Raw genomic sequence first — 18,498 nt, 5'->3', positions numbered from 1 at the left:
GAATTATGTCTAAAAAACAATGTATACACCTTAATTAAAAAGTACCGTATTGCTAAAAAATGCAAACCATCGTCTGAGTTTTCAGTGAGTCGTAATTACTAATCACAAATTACTATAATAATAAAGAAAAGTCTGCAATAATGCAAGAATTACCAAAACGTGACATAGACACACAAAATGAGCCAATGCTGTTGGAAAAATGGTGGCAGTGACTTACTTAATACCAGGTTGCCACAAACCTTCAATTTGCAACAAAAGCAAATAAAGCAAAGCACAGTAAAGCAAACCGCAGTAAAACAAGGTATGTCTGTATGTACTTTGGTAAATATTAAACAGCATTTAGTCATTAGTCTCTGTTAAAGTTTTCAATCTTTGTTGGGGAGTGGTGTGTGTTGGAGTAAACCACATTCAAACAAAACCTTCACTGCCTATTGATAAAGAAAAGTCCTTGGAATGAATTTTCCTAGCTAGAGAATTTATCAACTACTGGGCTAATAAAACTACTTGGAAATAGTGTCTCAAACTTCGGAAATATTACAGTCTAAAGTCGCACCTTATACAAAAATTAACCTAAAGCTGATATAAATGTAAAATATAAACTTATAAAATGTTTAGTAAAATACAGGAGAAAATCTTTGGGACCAATGCTTAGGCAAAAGGTTCTTAGACATGACACCAAAGACACAATCCACAAAAGATTTTTTTAAATGTCGATAAAGTGGACTTCATCAAAAATTAAACTTCTGCTCTGCGAAAGACCTTGTGAAGAGTCTAAAAAAAAGAAACAAAAAAATATCAGAATAGGGGAAAATATCTACAAGTCATAGAACCAAATGACGTATCCAGAAAAGAGAACGCGCGCTCTAAACTCTACAGTAAGAAAACAATAAGGAATACAATTATAAAATGGGCAAAAGCTCTGAACGCTACCAAAGACGACATAAGAATGGCAAACAGGCACATGAAAAGACGTTCAACATCATTCTCCATTAGGGAAATGCAAATTAAAGCTATGATGAGAGGGGCGGCTGGGTGGCTCAGTCGGTTGAGTGTCCTACTTCGGCTCAGGTCATGATCTCGTGGTTCATGAGTTTAAGCCCCACGCTGGGCTCTGTGCTGACAGCTCAGAGCCTGGAGCCTGCTTCAAATTCTGTGTCCCCCCCCCCCCCCCCGCCCCTCCCCTGCTCTTGCTCTCTCTCGCAAAACTAAGTAAATATTAAAAGCTCTTAAAAAAAAGAAAAGAAAAAAGCTATGATGAGATACCGCAACACACCTAAATCAAAAACTACTGATATCAAGTGCAGATGAGACTGTGCAGAAACTGGATCTCTCCTATGTGGCTTATGTAACGTGCCTGCAAAATGGTATGGTCACTTGGGGAAAGTTTGGGAGTGAAATATGAGGCTAAATACACACTCCATATGGTCCTGCAATCTACTGTTGATAGTTGCACGACAGAAATGAAAACTTACGTTCATATAAAACCTGTACAAGAGTGTTTACGGCAGCTCTCTTTTTAACCCCAAACTGGAAACAACCCAAATGTGTGCCTGTATAAGAATGAATAAACAAGGTGTGGTACATCCATACATCAGACTCAGCAATAAAAAGCAACAAAGTCTTGATACACTCGATATCTCAGAGGATCTCAAGAGCATTATGCTGAGTGAAAAAAGCCAGTCTCACCGGGTTACATATTGTAAGGTTCTATTTATGTAAGAGTCCTAAAGTGACAAACTTAAGGTCATGGAATACAGATTACTGCCTGCCTGGGTTGGAGGTAGGTGTGACTAGTAAGGGGTAATACAAAGGAGTTCCTGTGTGGTGATGCAACAGCTCTGTTTTCTGAGTGTGGGCTGTCACACAAATCTATGTAGCAAAATGTCGTAGAATTAGAAATCAAAACAGATAGATAATAAAGAATGCACGTAAAAGCTGATGAAGTCCGAACAAGGTCTATACCTGAGTTGATAGTATTGCAGCAGTGTCACTTCCCTGGTTTTAATAATGTATTATAGTTATGGAAGATATTATTTTTGGGAGAAGCTTTGGGGAAGGCATATAAAAGTGCATTATTTTTGCAACTTTTAGCAAATCAAACTATTTGAAAATAAAAAATTACAATATATCAACAATAGCCAAAGTATGGAAAGAGCCCAAATGTCCATCAATGGATGAATGGATAAAGATGATGTGGTATATATACACAATGGAGTATTACTCGGCAATCCAACAGAATGAAATCTTACCATTTTCAACTACGTGGATGGAACTAGAGGGTATTATCCTATGCGAAATTAGTCAGAGAAAGACAAATATCATATGCCTTCACTCACATGAGGACTTCAAGACACAGAACAGATGAACATAAGGGAAGTGAAGCAAAAATAACAGAAAAACGGGGGGGGGGGGGATGAAACATCAGAGACTTTTTTTTTAGTTATTTTAAGTTTATTAATTCAAGTTTATTCTTGAAGGTTTTTATTATTCCAATAAATTTAAACAGCAAGGATTATAAATGTATATTAGGATTTTTAACACATTTTTAATAACCCAAACATACAAGTCAAGATTTTCCCCACCTAAATTTGAGTACATTTTTCCCCTCTGGAGTTACCAGTTAACCACTCAAAGCCCTGCTTTGATTGGGTTCACAAATCAATACATGTCGAGAAGGCAGGGAACAAATAAATGTGATGTGACCAATGATAGTGAATATCTTGTTCTGAGCTAAAAGAGATCTCTAAGATCAAAATCTATGGTATCAATAAGAAACCTTATTGACATCAGAGACTCTTAAATATGGAGAACAAACAGAGGGTTACTGGAGGGTTTGTGGGAGGGGGGATGGGCTAAATGGGTAAGGGGCATTAAGGAATCTACCCGTGCAATCATTGTTGCACTATATGCTAACTAACTTGGATACAAATTAAAAAAAAATTAAAAAATAAAATAAAAGTTAACACATAAAAAATTACAATAAAAATAGATTAAGGTAGTGATAGGCATTTGATCTCAAAATTTGATAGGCATTAGAATCATCTATGGAATTTGTTTCTAGTATAGATTTGCTTGAGTGGTCCCATATTGTACCCTGTATACGGGGCCCAAGTGATATATACCAGTGATCCAGCACATTACACTTTGAGAACCATTGGACTAAAATAAAGGCAAAGGCATTATTAAAATGATGATCCCCATCAATACATATTGCTCTACTTCATGGCCAGTTACTACAGAAGTCTTACCTACACAGAATCTCATTCACAGACTATCTGAGCTAAGAGGCTCTCATTTATAGACACAGTAAAAGACATGCAAATGAATTTAATTCTTTTTTTTTTTTTTTTTTTTTTTTTAATATATGAAATTTACTGTCAAATTGGTTTCCATACAACACCCAGTGCTCATCCCAAAAGGTGCCCTCCTCAATACCCATCACCCACCCTGCCCTCCCTCCCACCCCCCATCAACCCTCAATTTGTTCTCAGTTTTTAACAGTCTCTTATGCTTTGGCTCAATTCTTTATTTTAAAAACACAAATACTATTATTCATAACACACACATTTGTGTGTCTATTAAAGTCTTTACCTGTACTTCTACGTAAAATAACTATTGTTGGCAAATAACAAGTACACACATATAATGGGCATCAAAGTACTTAATTTAAATTTTTTTAAGTTTTTTTTAATGTTTATTATTTTTGAGAGAGAGAGAGACAGACAGACAGACAGAGCATAAGCAGGGGAGCGGGTGAGAGACTGAAGAGACACAGAATCCTAAGCAGGCTCCAGGCTCCAAGCTGTCAGCACAGAGCCTCACATGGGGCTCAAACTCACGAACCGAACCGTGAGGTCATGACCTGAGCTGAAATCGGATGCTTAACCAGCTGAGTCACCCAGGTAACCCAAGGCACATGATTTAAAAGCTTCTTTTATTAGGAAAAAAAAATGAGAAGATCAACTTAGACATTATTCTATATGCAACATCATAAAAATTAAACCCCAAGAAGTCTGTCAAGATTTAATTCAATTATTCCCTCCTTAGAGGCCATACACAAGGATTGGTAAGAGCTGCACACTTTCAAACCCTAGACCCATGGCTTTTGCATTTACATTGAGTGTCTCTGTGCTAAGCTCCTACTAGGCCCCTTTTACCTCACAGAGGGAGGAATGATTCAGTTTCCCAATGTCTCCCATCCATCTTTTTACCAAAAGAAATACAACAATAAAACAGGATAAATCAAGTCTTGGAACACCATTTCTGAAAGGCTGCTCAATCTTAAATCTTAAATCTCAGTCTTAAACATCTGCTGTAAATTCTTAAATGCAAACTCATTTGCTCTCAGCTCTGTGAAAAAATTAATTCTTTTGGATGAAATGTATAAAGCCATTTTCTGATTTGTGCTCAAATAATTCACCTAATAATTAGCAAATCTAGTAATCAGCAAAATCTGGAATGTGGATAGCCTACAGCCCAGTTTCTCCTACAAATCGATGATGTGGGGAAATGGGACGAGGACAAGAACTGGCATAGAATGGGAGATTTAAGTGCCGTAACCACCAAAGGAATGTGGGAAATTGACTCCAGTTTGGACAAACTGACTGCTAGAGAAATTTAAAGGAGTATTAGATGATACGTTAATTCTGCTAAATACTATAATACTAGAGAAGGCATGTTTAAAAACAAGAGTCCTTATCACTCATACACATACAAGAAAATACTCATAAGTAAAGTGGCTACGGGTGGGATATTCTTCAAAAGAGAAAAGGGGAAGAAAATAGAGGTAGGGAAGGTCAGAAGCTGGGTGATGAGTAATAAATACTCTTTCCTTTTGTGTTTGAGAATTACTGATAGAGAACCACCCCCCCCCCCAAATTTTATGTCTTATGGTACAGATGAACAAAACAATTAGAAACAATTGAAAAAAACATTACTAAGGCTAATCAAAAATGCATATTTAAAATATATCTAGATCAGGGGCACCTGGGTGGCTCAGTCGGTTAGGCGTATGACTTTGGCTCAGGTCATGATCTCACGGTTTGTGGGTTCGAGCCCCGTGTCGGGCTCTGTGCTGACAGCTTGGAGCCTGGAGCCTGCTTCTGATTCTGTGTCTCCCTCTCTCTCTGCCCCTCCCCTGCTCACACTCTCTGTTTCTCAAAAAATAAATAAATGTAAAAAAAAGTTTTAAATATATCTAGATCAAATACATGCTGACCTCCTAAATGAAAGTCACTTCTGCCCTTTCGTATGCAAAATGAGCTGTGCTGGAAAATTTGTGAAGTTTCTTCTACTCCAATATTCTAAGTGCTTTAAATAAGCAGAGATTGCTGGGGTGCCTGGGTGACTCGGTTAAGTGTCCCACTTAGGCCCCAGTCATGATCTCGTGTTTCGTGAGTTTGAGCCCTGTGTCGGGCTCTGTGCTGACAGCTCAGAGTCTGGACGTGCTTCAGATTCTGTGTTCCCCTCTCCCTCCGCTCCACCCTTGCTTGTGCTCTCTTTCAAAATTGAATAAACATTAAAAAAATTTAAATAAGCAAAGACTGGGGCCCCTGGGTGGCTCATTTGGTTAAGTGTCTGACTTTGGCTCAGCTCATAATCTCATGATCCATGAGTTTGAGCCCAGTGTTAGGCTCTGTGCTGACAGCTCAGAGACTAGAGCCTGCTTCTGATTCTGTGTCTCCCTCTCTCTCGGCACCTCCTCCGCTCATTCTCTCTCTCTCTCTTAAAAATAAACATTAAAAATTTTTTAAAATAAAATAAGTAAATAAGCACAGATTATCATTTTTCTTTCTAATATGTATGTCCTATTCCTAACCCGTCTGGGGCCCTAGGCAGCCACTAATCTACTTGCTTTCTCTATACACTTGGCTTTTTGGATATTTCATATAAATAGAATTATAAAATATATGTCCTCTTCTCTCTGGTTCTCTCACTATGATACTTTTGAGGTTTGTCCATATTGTAGTATGTAACTGTACTTTCCTACTATTTATTGCCCAGTATTATTCCATTATATGACTAGACCACATTTTATCCATTCATTAATTGAAGGATATTTGGGTTGTTTCCATTTTTGGCTATTATAATTAATGCTGCTATGAAGAGTCACAAGCAAGTCCTTGCACATACCCCTTGTTGGTATATCATTCTTGTTAAGACTTCAAAACAAAACCAATATAGTATGTTCCCAAGTACCCAGTGTAATTCCTCCCAGACTCACAGAAATAGTTTAAAGCCATGATTCCCTAAAGCTATTTGACATCACTGGCATTTAAATGTATAACATATTTGGGGCGCCTAGGTGGCTTAGTAGGTTAAGCGTCCAACTTCAGCTCAGGTCATGATCTCCTGGGTTGGTGAGTTTGAGCCCCACATCGGGCTCTGGGCTGACGGCTCAGAGCCTGGAGCCTGCTTCAGATTCTGCATCTCCCTTTCTCTCTGCCCCTCCCAAGCTTAGGCTCAGTTTCTCTCAAAAATAAATAAACATTAAAAAAAATTTAAAAGTATAACATATTCATGGAAGACTAATAAATATTCAAGAATTATTAGTCACACTTAGACTAAACAAAACACAGCCTCAGACACAAACTGATTATTCAAGGAACATTTTGGTTACAATTCAAACAGCTCAAGAACTGCTTTTCCAGTAAAGCCATTCTTCTTTCAACTACAGATCAAAGGGTTAGTATTAATGTTAATGTGCAATAACTATAATAATATAATTAAACATATTTGTTTTAAGGCAAGATATAAAGCAGCAATCATTGAATACATTAATACATCTAATAAAAAAGAGGTGTTGGTATAATGAAAACACAGCATAACTGTGTTTATGTACTGGTTTCACTACCTAACCCCAGAAATTTAGGATTCCCCTTAAGTGTTGCTTATGCAATAACGTGTAGTTCAAAACTGTACTTTTAAACTCTGACATAGAACTGTAGAAATGTCTTTAATATTTTTCTTACATACTTAATAAACTCATTTGGGAAAATATCTCTAGAGTTTTAATATATACACAGAATTGGTATTGACGTTATCTTACAGAAAGCACTTGGGAATGATTTTGGAAAATGATCATAAAGGAACACAAATATAAGAAAACCCTCTGTACCTAATCAGAAGGCCATTTAAAAAGCCACCTAAAATATGAAATCAAAAGTTCAAGTAAACCTCAAGCATGTCATTATGACTTAAAAAACACAGATGTAAATCATACATTGATGATCTGTGATGTAAAGTGAAAGCTTATCTTTGCAAATATACACACTGTGGATTTTCACCCCGTTGGTCTTGCAGAGAAGTAGCACACAATGGTTTCCTTTCACTTCCAGTTTTTTAAAGTAAGCAACAGATTTCAAGACACCTGCAAGCAATTTGAGTGCAAATTCCTTGATTTTTATCATTTTTATTCTTTTAGTTCTCTCATTCAGCACATTTTTGATAAATATAATAAGAGGTGCCAGCAGGAAATCTAGAAAGTAGCCTACTGGCTCCAGCAGTTCACTGAGCAAAGCACAGCCATTTCAGCAGGTTTCACCCAGGGAGGGAAAGTCTCATTTGACCCTGTAAGGAAGTTCACTGAAGTTGAAGGGCTTCTACAGTATTAATAGACATAAGATTGCTGGGGAACTTTGATCCATACACTGAGAAATCTTTAAGAAATACTGGTCCCAAACCCATTTTTATAGTTCATCCAAACACTTGCAAGCTAAACAAAAACCACATCAGGTACCTCTTAATCTTGTAAGAAAGGTAGTAAAAAATGAGAACACTGCAGATCAGATCACAGGTCAGAAATTATACTAATAATACTCTCAACAGAGTAATAATCCAAGCAGTATTAAGATATAAATACATTAAAGTATAACTTTCAAGAAACCATCATTTTTATCCTTCTGTAGAAACACTCCCTTTCATCTGGGGAAGGAATAATCTGGGACTATCCTATTTATTAATTAAATGCTTTCATGATTATTTTCAATCTCAATAATTTAATAAAATGAAAGTTAAGAAAAACCTAGAAATAAAATCTTATTTGTGCCATCAGAACTGAAAAATCCCAATGAAAATGAAAACTAAATATTTACTGACAAAGAAAAGGTCTCTAGGAAAGAGTTCGCCTTCCTATCTCCTATTTTTTGTTATTTATTACAAGCACAAAATAGCATATTAAGCAAAGAAATCCTGTTTACATATTATATACATCTCATCCAGCCACAATGTTCAAGTGACTTACTGTAAATGTTCACAATTCTGACTAGCAGTTAGTTCAGATTAGTAAATTCTGATTAGTGACTGAAAGCTCACTGAGTCCAAGCACTTTAATACTTTAGTTTACTGCTATATTCTGAAGGATCTAGAATTTTTTTTCTGGCACAAAGAAAGATGGTTAATAAAATATTGTTGAATGAATGAATTCTGTTTCTTCAGATAGATACATAGACACAGAGTCAGGTGCTCAAATACTTTCCCAATTACAAAAAAATCCTAATTTCTTAACAACATGCTGAGATAGGACATTTGATGTATTTAGTGTGAAATGAAAGTTTCACCATTTCACACCAATTCTCAGAAAACAAGGAGAACTTACACAAGGAATAAATTATTCTCAATCATATAAAAATCTGGTGGTCCTGAAGCAATGCAGACAAATAACCAACCAACCATTAAGATTCCTAACAGCTAGGGGCGCCTGGGTGGCTCAGTCGGTTAAGCAGCCAACTTCAGCTCAGGTCATGATCTCATGGTTTGTTGGTTTGAGCCCCATGTTGGGCTCAGAGCCTGGAGCCTGCTTCAGATTCTGTGTCTCCCTTTCTCTCTGCCCCTCCCAAGCTTGCACTCTGTCTCTCTCTCTCAAAAATAAGTAAAACATTAAAAAAAAAAAATTCCCAACAGCTGTATCCCATTAAAAGAATTTTCTCTTCCTCTTCCCATCTATCATGAGTCCTTTACCTTTTATTAACATTTTCTCATGTTAGTCTAACAAGTCTCCCAAAGAAATTATTTTATGTTTTCTCCCCCAATCATCAGCAAAAAAAAAAAAAAAAAAAAATTATTTTTATATTCCTGTGTGAAAAAAGTCAAATTATAGATAAATTAAAACAAACTCACGTAATAGAATAACCATACAGAGTTAAAGGTAATGATGCATGGGAAAGAATTTTGAACCAGGAGATAAGGCAACATGAGTTTTCCCACACACACTCCCACACAACAGTATTTATTAAGCTACCAACACTGGCTTTGGGTAGAAAAAGAAATACAACATTTCCTGCACTCAAACAATTAATAGCTTATTATTTTACTTAACTATACATGAAAAGCCCCAAATGTTACTTTCTCTTAGGTGCCTTTACTTTAATTAATGAGCACTGGTGAAGTACCCACAATAACATCAATAGTGCAACTCATTAGGCTACAATAGGTGAGAAACTATGCATTACAGTATGTATACATTATAGTTAATTCTTACAACAACCTTGTCAGTTACTGTTTTCTGTATTTTACAGCATAAGGAATGAATTCCAGAGAGTAGAATTAACTTGTCCTAGCCACAGCTTATAAACTGCAGATCCAGATTTTAAACCCAGGGTAGTTGATTTGCAAGCCCATTTCCTTTCCCCCATGCCATTCTACTACTGAATCTCCTACTATGTATGTCCAGCCCTTGTGAAACAACAATCTGAGATCTTAAAATTCTATTTGGAATGACAGATAGGAAAAAAAAAATTGTGTGAACCTATTCAATAAATACAATTTATTATTACACTCTCTGGAACAACATCTAAAAGAAGAAAACCGTGAGATGTTGTGTATCCTAAAGACTAATTCATTGGAACCATGCTTTCCTGATCTATAAAACTATAGTCTTTTTAAGCAAAGGAAATCACCCACATTCTAAAGAGGAAATAACGTGTCATCTGCCTGGTTTAAGCAACCTGACGTACTATTTCCAGCCCTCCCAACTACCATATATTTGAGCTCCACAGTAAGGTAGTTAATTTAGGGTAGAAATACTGTAAAATCTATTGCAGTTCTTCCTCCCAAGAAACAACAGGAGGAAATGACAAAGAAATATACAGTAGTCTCATTCATTTATACAAACTTTCCCTGAGGAAATAGGCGGATCTAGAAACAAAGGCATATATAACATGCCAAGTACTGGTGGTCAATACAGTACAAAGTCTTAGCAAAGATTTTGTTCAAAAATAGCTTGAGAATATCAAAGCCATTAAAACAACTTTAGCACAAGAATTCTGGTATAATAGGTGTGTCCTGTATTATGAATGCCAAGATAAAGGAGCTAAAATAATAAGTGACATTCATGTTTTGATCCTAAAATAAAAACCAATCAGATATATTGCAATGATCTCACAAAAGATTATAGTCTACATTTTGTCCTCAAAATTTCAGGACCACCATTCACATGTTATTCTTACTCTAGTTTCTTAATCTCCTTCTACCACTTTTCTTAAGGAAAACTGCAAAAGCAAAAAATAAAAATTATAAAACATAAAGAATCGTATTTATAGTTTATCACAAAAGCAAAACTAACCCTTTATTTCTTTTTGATGAACGGTGGTTATTTTCATGAAGTACATGGGATATCTTATGTCTTCACTTAAAGAAATGACAGTTAACTTTGACCAACAACTTTTTTTCCATCTGTGAAAATTGGTAAATCATGTTTATGTGATTCCACAAGAGTAATTTTCAAAAAATAAAAAAATAAAATAGCCAAATGTAATCAATTTAATATTCAAATGTTGGGGCACCTGGGTGGCTTAGTCAGTCAAGCATCCAGCTCTTGATTTCAGCTCAGGTTATGATCTCAAAGCTCATGAGGTGGAACCCCACATTGGGCTTTGTGCTGACAGCGTGGTGCCTGCTTAGGATTCTTTCTCCCTGCCCCTCCCCAGTCCTTGCTCACTCGCTCACTCTCTCTCAAAATAAATAAATAAACATTTATAAAAATGTTTTTGTTTCTTTAAACAGTAGTTTTACATTGTTTTCTAGCATTTCTCTTTGGGTAAAAACAAAACAAAACAAAAATAGAACTTAGCTACACTTTTACAGAAAGTCAAAACCTTTAACAAACAAGTTACCCTAACAAATGGAATCACTAGTGGACTATCCGTATGACTTGAGAGCTGTAGAGTCTAACTGAAAACTGGCTCAAGTTTAAAAGAAAGGGGCAGGGTGGGGAGTCAGTACCAAGCATAGCATTGTGGGAAAGTTGAAACAGTTGGGGTTGAGAAAGAATGAGTTTCTAGTTGTACATCTCCATATACATGGCTTTGGGACTAACCACTGTATTTTTTCTTTGTGTGAATAAATATCCTCTTTCCTTTGAAAAAGTTAAACAGTGCTAGGAAGGCATCTAAACATTTCATTTAAAGTCATGACTATATAACTCCAAGATGCTGTAGAAAACACTCACCCAAATTTAATCCTAGAGACTGATGCATAATCATTTCAAACATGAAAATGCAATATAATTATACTCTTAATGTTGAATGTATAATGAGTTTGTGTTAAATAATTCTGTTACTCACCTTAGTTTTTTTTTCCTTATTCCATCTGGTTCAGTACTTTGCTTTCTGAAGAACATATGCTTAGTGGGAGCAAACAAGACACCCCAGAGGTACATTCTCCTCTTTCTTATAAATGACATCATTAAATCTGCCTATTTATAGTCTCAACTATCTGACCTCATGGCCTACATGGATAAATGGATTTGTTTAGCTTATAATCCTCAGTGTGTGCTTAGCAGCATTTAAACAGATAATAACTTGATACATCTTTTTGATCTTTAAAATAAAATATGGTGACATTGCATTTTCTGTTGTTTGATATGTGTGAATCTTAAATGTGATAAGGTTTCTTTGTGACTGAAATTTGAAAAACACAAATCTCATGTATTTTTTTCTACAGGAAAATTATAAATTTGAATTATGCAAGTCAGATTTCTATAAAGTATTCAGAAACATAGTCCTGTTTAAAAAAAGTAAGCACTCTGATCTTACTGAACCAATTATTTTCCCCATTTTAGATATATTTTATAATAGCAAGTTCATTTATAATTTGAATACTTAGAACCCTTCCTAAGTACAAACAATTGTTACTTCTCCATTCTCTAAGGTTTTTATAACTTTATCACTTTTAGGAAGACTTCTTTAAATACTGAACAGCTATAAGAAATATCTTTGCACACTGTTATTGGGAAGGTAAATTGGCACAGCCAGCATGGAAAACAGTACAGAGGAACCTCAAAAATATTAAAAATAGAACTACCATATGATCCAGCAATCCCACGTCTGGGTATATTCCCAAAGGAAATGAAAAGAGGATCTCAAAGAGATTCCATGTTCATTACAGCACTATTTCACACTAGCCAGAACATGAAAACAACTTAAGTGTCTATCAATGGATAAATGAATAAGAAAAATGTGGCATACAATACAATGAAGTATTATTCAGCCATTAAAAAAGAAAAGAAATCCTGCCATTTAGGACAACATGGATGAACCTTCAGGATATTCTGCTAAGCGAAATAAGTCAGAAAGAGAAAGACAAATACCGTATGATATCACTTATATGTGTTATCTAAAAGAGAACTCAGAGAAACGGAGACTAGAATGTTGGTTTCTGGGGCTAAGGAGTAGGGGGAATGGGGAGATGCTGGACAAAGGGCACAAACTTCCAATTATAAGATGAGTAAGTTCTGGGACTCTATAACGTACAGCGGGGCGATTATAGTTAATAATACTGTATTATATATTTGAAAGGTGCTAAGAGAGATCTTAAATGTTCTCACCATTTAAAAAAAGGGGGGTAATTATGTGATATGATGGAGTCATTAGCTAAAGTACTAGTGATTATCATTTCACAGTATGTGTGTCGAATCAACTCATTGTACACCTCAAACTTACACAATGTTATATGCCACGTATATATATTTTTTTATGTTTATTTATTTGTGTGAGAGAGAGACAGACAGACAGAGTGTAAGTGGGGGGAGGGGCAGAGAGAGAGGGAGACACAGAATCTGAAACAGGCTCCAGGCTCTGAGCTGTCAGCACAGAGCCCCATGTGGGGCTCAAACCCACAGACCGCAAGATTATGACCTGAGCCCAAGTCAGACACTTAACTGACTGAGCCACCCAGGCACCCCTGTGCCAAGTATATCTTAATAAAGCTGGGAAAAAATACTTCCTACCACAAGACAATGTTAGTTCACTTTCTTTACCTTACTATTTCTTTTAAGCCCCCAGACCTCCAGTGGAAATCATTTAGAGTTTTGATTAAAGTTTCTATTAGAGTTTCAATTTTGATTATCTACAGATATTCCACCCCAAAATTTTAGCATATACAAAGACTTGTTTCCACATTTCATCTAAAATTACATAATACTGGGCATCTATTTAAGGGATGAGGTTAGTGTGGTCTCTAAAAAGAGAATGAAGTTTTAGCACACACATTTTTACAAAGGAAGTACAATATTATAAGCAAAGTGATGAGTCAGGTTGTGTTCTTTGGTTAGTTACATAAGCAAAATCATATAATCAAGTATCAGCCAAGTCATAACTTCCACTAGCAACCTTCTTATTCATGGATCATGCTGACAGAGTTAATACTATGCTAGGGGTCTGCTCTAAGATTTACGTATTAAGAATAGGTTCTTTGTTTTTGTGTGTGTGTTTTTTTAATTTAGATAAATTTGACTGAATGCTATTTTTACTCACTACCTAAAGAGGTGTTAACACAGACAGACCTCATGCCAATATGGTATTGAAAAAAAGAGCACCAACCTGGGAACAAAATGTTAATTACAGTTTGAATTTCTTGTTAAGTAACATAACACCTCTGAATCTCAGTTTACTTATTTTCTGATGTCAAATGAAGAAAATGTTCAAAGTATACTTTATAGCATTTTTGTATTAAAAGAGATAGTAATTAGTATTACTGATTTCACTTTTAGTGAAAGTCCTAGATAAAAAATTATGTTGTTTATTGAAATATTCATAATTTCAAAGAAACATCACCATGGCTTAAAGCTTCAAAGTGTATTAAATAAAAACATAATAAACAACAGTAATTATATATACACACAGAGTTTAATAAATTATTATATTTTTCCTTTCCAACAAGCATAAATTACATCCCTGCATCTACATCTAATGTGTCAAGGGAAATAAATTATATAACTTAGTCTCCAAAACATTAATTCACAAAACCATAAGCTCTTCAGCTTTTTCTATAAAAATTCTGACTCAAAGAGTCCTCAAATAGATTATAATGCTTAAAAGTATAATAGTTCAAAGAAAAACATTAGACCATTTTTAAAAGCAAAGGCTAAGAAATTTTAAGTTCTTATAAGTTTACAAATCATATGTACTTACAATTCTTGCATAAAATCTCCATGAAATGGTACTGTCCCTTTGGCTATTTACTCTTCGAAAATGCTAAACCAACTGTCCTGTTCTATTACTGACTCTACTGTTTATCATGTGTGTTAAGTGCCAGGCACTTCTTACCTCTGGCAAATATGTAAAAGGAGGAATTTACCGGTCTTTCAAAATCATTCCAGGAATGATCATGTAACGTTTTCACAGGTCCTTTTTCTAAAGGGAAGGTGTCTTACACAGTAGTTATAAAAAGTAGCTCCTTATTTAGCAGTTTAAAAACTAGAGAATTCAATATTTTTATCTGTTTTTTATAAAATTATAAATTCGTACCGATTCTCAACATACACAATTTCTCTTAAATTTTTAAGCAACATCTCACTAGATAATTTAATCTTTAGGTGCCAGTGCCAAGAAACATATATAGAATATTTAAGAAAAATCTTAAAATTACTTGTAAGATGACAATCTGAAGAAAGCTGGGTAAATACAAATAAAATTCAGAGAAAAGATCAGGTATTTAATTTTGTAAACAGGGAAAGGAAACAGGCATATTTCCTGCAGAGGCTAAGACTTCTCCCAGTTGGTTCAAGGCAAACACCATTTCTCATCATAAAAACCCCAATACAGACAATGGAAGCTGAAACTTGACTTACATGGCTTTACCCCTTTACCAGTCTGGGAGACTATAGTCCTGACGTGAATGGAGGAGCATCTGAAAGGCTAGATTTTATAGTCAGCCCTTTTTCAAATCAAAGGTCATCTTCGCGACAATTCAATTTTTTTTAGGATGTTCAAAATCAAATACAGATTATTCAAATAAGAGCAATAGAAACTTTGATCCAAAATTACATGTCCCCTTATTTTCACTCACGGAAACATTATTTCTTCTTCCACATGTGCAGTATTGACTTGGATGCAAGTTACAGCCTCAAATAAACCAAAGACTTCCACTGGAATTCCTTTATAGTCTTAAATGGGACTCAACCGTCTCCAAAAGAGCTGTATTTTTCACCTACATCCCTCTCCACAACAAAACCTCTTTAAAAGGGCGTCTATAGCTTTTATGTCTAATTCCTTACCTCCTACTGGCTGGCAGTCCACTAACCTCATAGGAGTCCACTCCTATCTGGCTGGCACCCCCTAACCTTGCTGATATTGTCTTATATTTTTATTATCACCCAATCCCCTTATGTTGCTCTGGATTTTGAAGAGCAGACCTCCTCTCTGTTCTTATCTCACTTGACTTCTTAGCATTACTTTAAACATCTGATATCACCAATCCTGAAATCCTTCCCTGGAACTAGATTCCTACATATCATACCTTCTGGTTTGCCAAGAAAGTCCCAATTTGCCTCTGTTGTCCCTGCTTTAGTATAGTAGTTGGGTTTTACTAAATCCCACCACACCCCTGTTGCACTTTCAAAGGTGTTTCAGGTTGCATAATCAATCACAAATTCACTGTACCTGCAGTATTACTGCCCATTTTCTTACATCTGTCTTGGCTGTCTAATTAGGCATCTTAAAGTTGGCAATGCCAAAAGCAAAATCTTCACTTCTCCCAACTTAGCCTTCCCATCTCAATAACCAGCTCCTGAAAGCCAAAAATCTAAGAATTAACTTTGATTCTTCTCTTTCCTTCACTGTTCACATTTAGTCCAAAATAGATGCCGAATCTGTAACTCACTCTCTATTACAACTATTCTAGGGTCAACCTGCCATCCCTCCCACATACACCACCATTACAGTCTCCCTGCCTCTGCTCTCACACTGCAATCCAATCTCTTCTAAAGCCTTCAAGAGTGATCATTTTTAAATGTAAATTCAATCAACTCATTCTCTGTTGTAACTCCTCCAAAGGTGTGCTATGGTTCTAAGAGTAAATCCCAAAAGTTTCATCCTTGAATAATACCTAACCAGACTGGCTCTGTCTGGCTCTCGCACCCCTTTCACTTAGCCCTCTGTGCACTAGCAACACTGACTTTCTTGTAGGTCTCTTATTCATAAGCCTTTCCAACCTTAGGGTCTTTGCCTTTGCTCTTTCCCAGACCTGGAATTATTTTCCCCCTAGAGCTTTCCTCATAACTCAGGTCTGTTTAAATGTTACCTTCTCAGAAAGACTTCTAGGAATCTTGTCTAAAGCAGCAAACCAATTGTTATTACATCACCCTATCTTAATTCTTTACAAAGCATTTGTCGGTGATATTTTTTCTTTCATTTACTTATTTTTCTGGCTATCCTCACAAAACATTGCTCCCACCCCACCCCTCCTCTATCCCCCAGAATCTATTTTCTGGGGAGCGATACCTTGCCAGTCTTTCCACTGCAAGATGTCTCCTAGACTGCCATAGACGCTCAGGCCCTGGTACAACTATCTGGTCGGCACTGGAGGGTCCCTGGGAACGCCCCTGGCAATAAGGCCCTTCAGCTCCTGCAGCAGAGGCCCCATGGCCTAGGATTCCTCTGCCAGCCACTGTTCCAATAAATCAGTCTAGAGGGAAAGAAGAGCTAAGGTGAGGGAGAGTAGGGATGCGCAAAAAGGTAATACGGGTAGGCCCCCATCTGTGGGAAGGTTCTCTAGGCTGCACTTAGGCCTATAGAGAACAATGTCTGCTTCATGCACTTCTATATTTTAAAAGGTAAAAATATAATGTAATTATTCTTATCTTTTCTGTAGCTTAGATAAATAACTGCAGCATCACACCACTATCCTACAATTCAAGCTAAGTGCTACTTTCGCTAAACACCAAACAATCTAGCAAGATAGAGCTGACTGCCTGGGCTGATTCCCAGCTTAGCCATTAACCGGTTGTGTGATCTAGGGCAAGTTACTTATCCTCACTCTCTCTTGGGTCATCATCTGTAAAATGGGATAATAATAATACCTCAGGGGTTTACTGTAAAAATTGAATATGCTAATATAAAGAAAGTTCTCAGCACAGCATCTGCAGCATAGAAATGACTACTTCTTATTGAGTATTTTAATGCCCAAAAAGAGAGCAAAAGCAGACCTTTACAATAAACATTTTGACAGGAAATTAATTCTATGCAATCCCTTAAAAAGAATTAAAAAGTATAGGGCACCTGGGTGGCTCAGTCGGTTAAGCGATTGACTTCGGCTCAGGTCATGATCTCAGAGTTCGTGAGTTAGAGCCCCATGTCAGGCTCTGTGCTGACAGCTCAGAGCCTGGAGCCTGCTTTAGATTTTGTGTCTCCCTCTCTTTCTGCCCCTCCCCTGGCTCATGCTCTGTCTCTCTCTCAAAAATAAATAAACATAAAAAAACTTTTTTTAAGTATATCAGTTTAAAAAATTTAAACCTATAACTTATCAGTCAACTTACACTTAAAGATACAAACACAAATGCAGACACATACACTTTCTTTTAAAGGCCTCTGGGTGAATCACATGGAAAAGTTTTGAGATTTTTCATGAGGGCTCTTTCTAGATCAAGTTTTTTAGTGTGGCTTCCTCTTGGAAAATAATAACTAAACATTGATCTTAAAGCTATATATTATTTTCCTGGGTTCCTAAGATATTAGGTTATAAGTTCTACAAAGACATAGGTATTATTACTGCCACAAAGTATAGACACGAGCTGCAGTTCTACAACCGCTCTACTTTTGTGTATTTGCAGCTTTGTGCCTTATTTAGAAACCAAATGATGTTTGCCCTGGGCAGCACTGCCAGTGTCTCTGCCCGGCTAAGTGGAAATCCAGAAGGCAGAGTAAGCAACAGACACAGTGGAGATGCTATGCTTTCAGGAAGACATGCTGTCGCCTTGTGAGGTCTCTGGGCAAGAAGTAAATATAATTCTCAGTCAATAATTTGCGCTTCCACTTAGTCAAACTCCAGAACAGACACCCTTTAAGAATACCTTGTCTGTGATGTGCATATTTTCCCCTGGGCGTTTCCTTCCTTTTGGGAAGATTTTAAATATACACATGCCCCTCCAGAGTTTTACCAGCAGTGAGCAATCTGTTTCTCTCTGTAATAGTCTGAATTTCACAATGTTGCATTTTAATTGTGAAAGTAATTTTCCCTACTTTAAAATCAAAAGCACGAAAATAAGATTCAGCACCTTATATG

At 36.3% G+C, this 18,498-nt stretch overlaps 1 protein-coding gene across 7 annotated transcripts in view; it reads right to left on the bottom strand.

Annotated features, from left to right (window-relative positions):
* The window catches only part of COBLL1 (cordon-bleu WH2 repeat protein like 1), a 168,649-nt gene that overhangs the window by 82,400 nt on the left and 67,751 nt on the right, over window positions 1–18,498 (bottom strand). The window contains exon 1 of one of the 7 annotated variants that reach the window (XM_049615571.1): window positions 14,409–17,404. The exons of the other annotated variants lie outside the window; for them this stretch is intronic. Coding sequence (XP_049471528.1) covers window positions 14,409–14,419 — 11 coding nt within the window. The 5' untranslated portion in view covers window positions 14,420–17,404. Of the gene's footprint in view, window positions 1–14,408; window positions 17,405–18,498 lie in introns of those variants that run through there. 7 annotated transcript variants of the gene reach the window in all.

Source organism: Panthera uncia (genome assembly GCF_023721935.1).
Source record: "Panthera uncia isolate 11264 chromosome C1 unlocalized genomic scaffold, Puncia_PCG_1.0 HiC_scaffold_3, whole genome shotgun sequence".
NCBI lineage: Eukaryota > Metazoa > Chordata > Mammalia > Carnivora > Felidae > Panthera > Panthera uncia.
The sequence above is the reverse complement of the archived record's forward strand: the minus strand, read 5'-3'. Positions and strand labels throughout refer to the sequence as shown.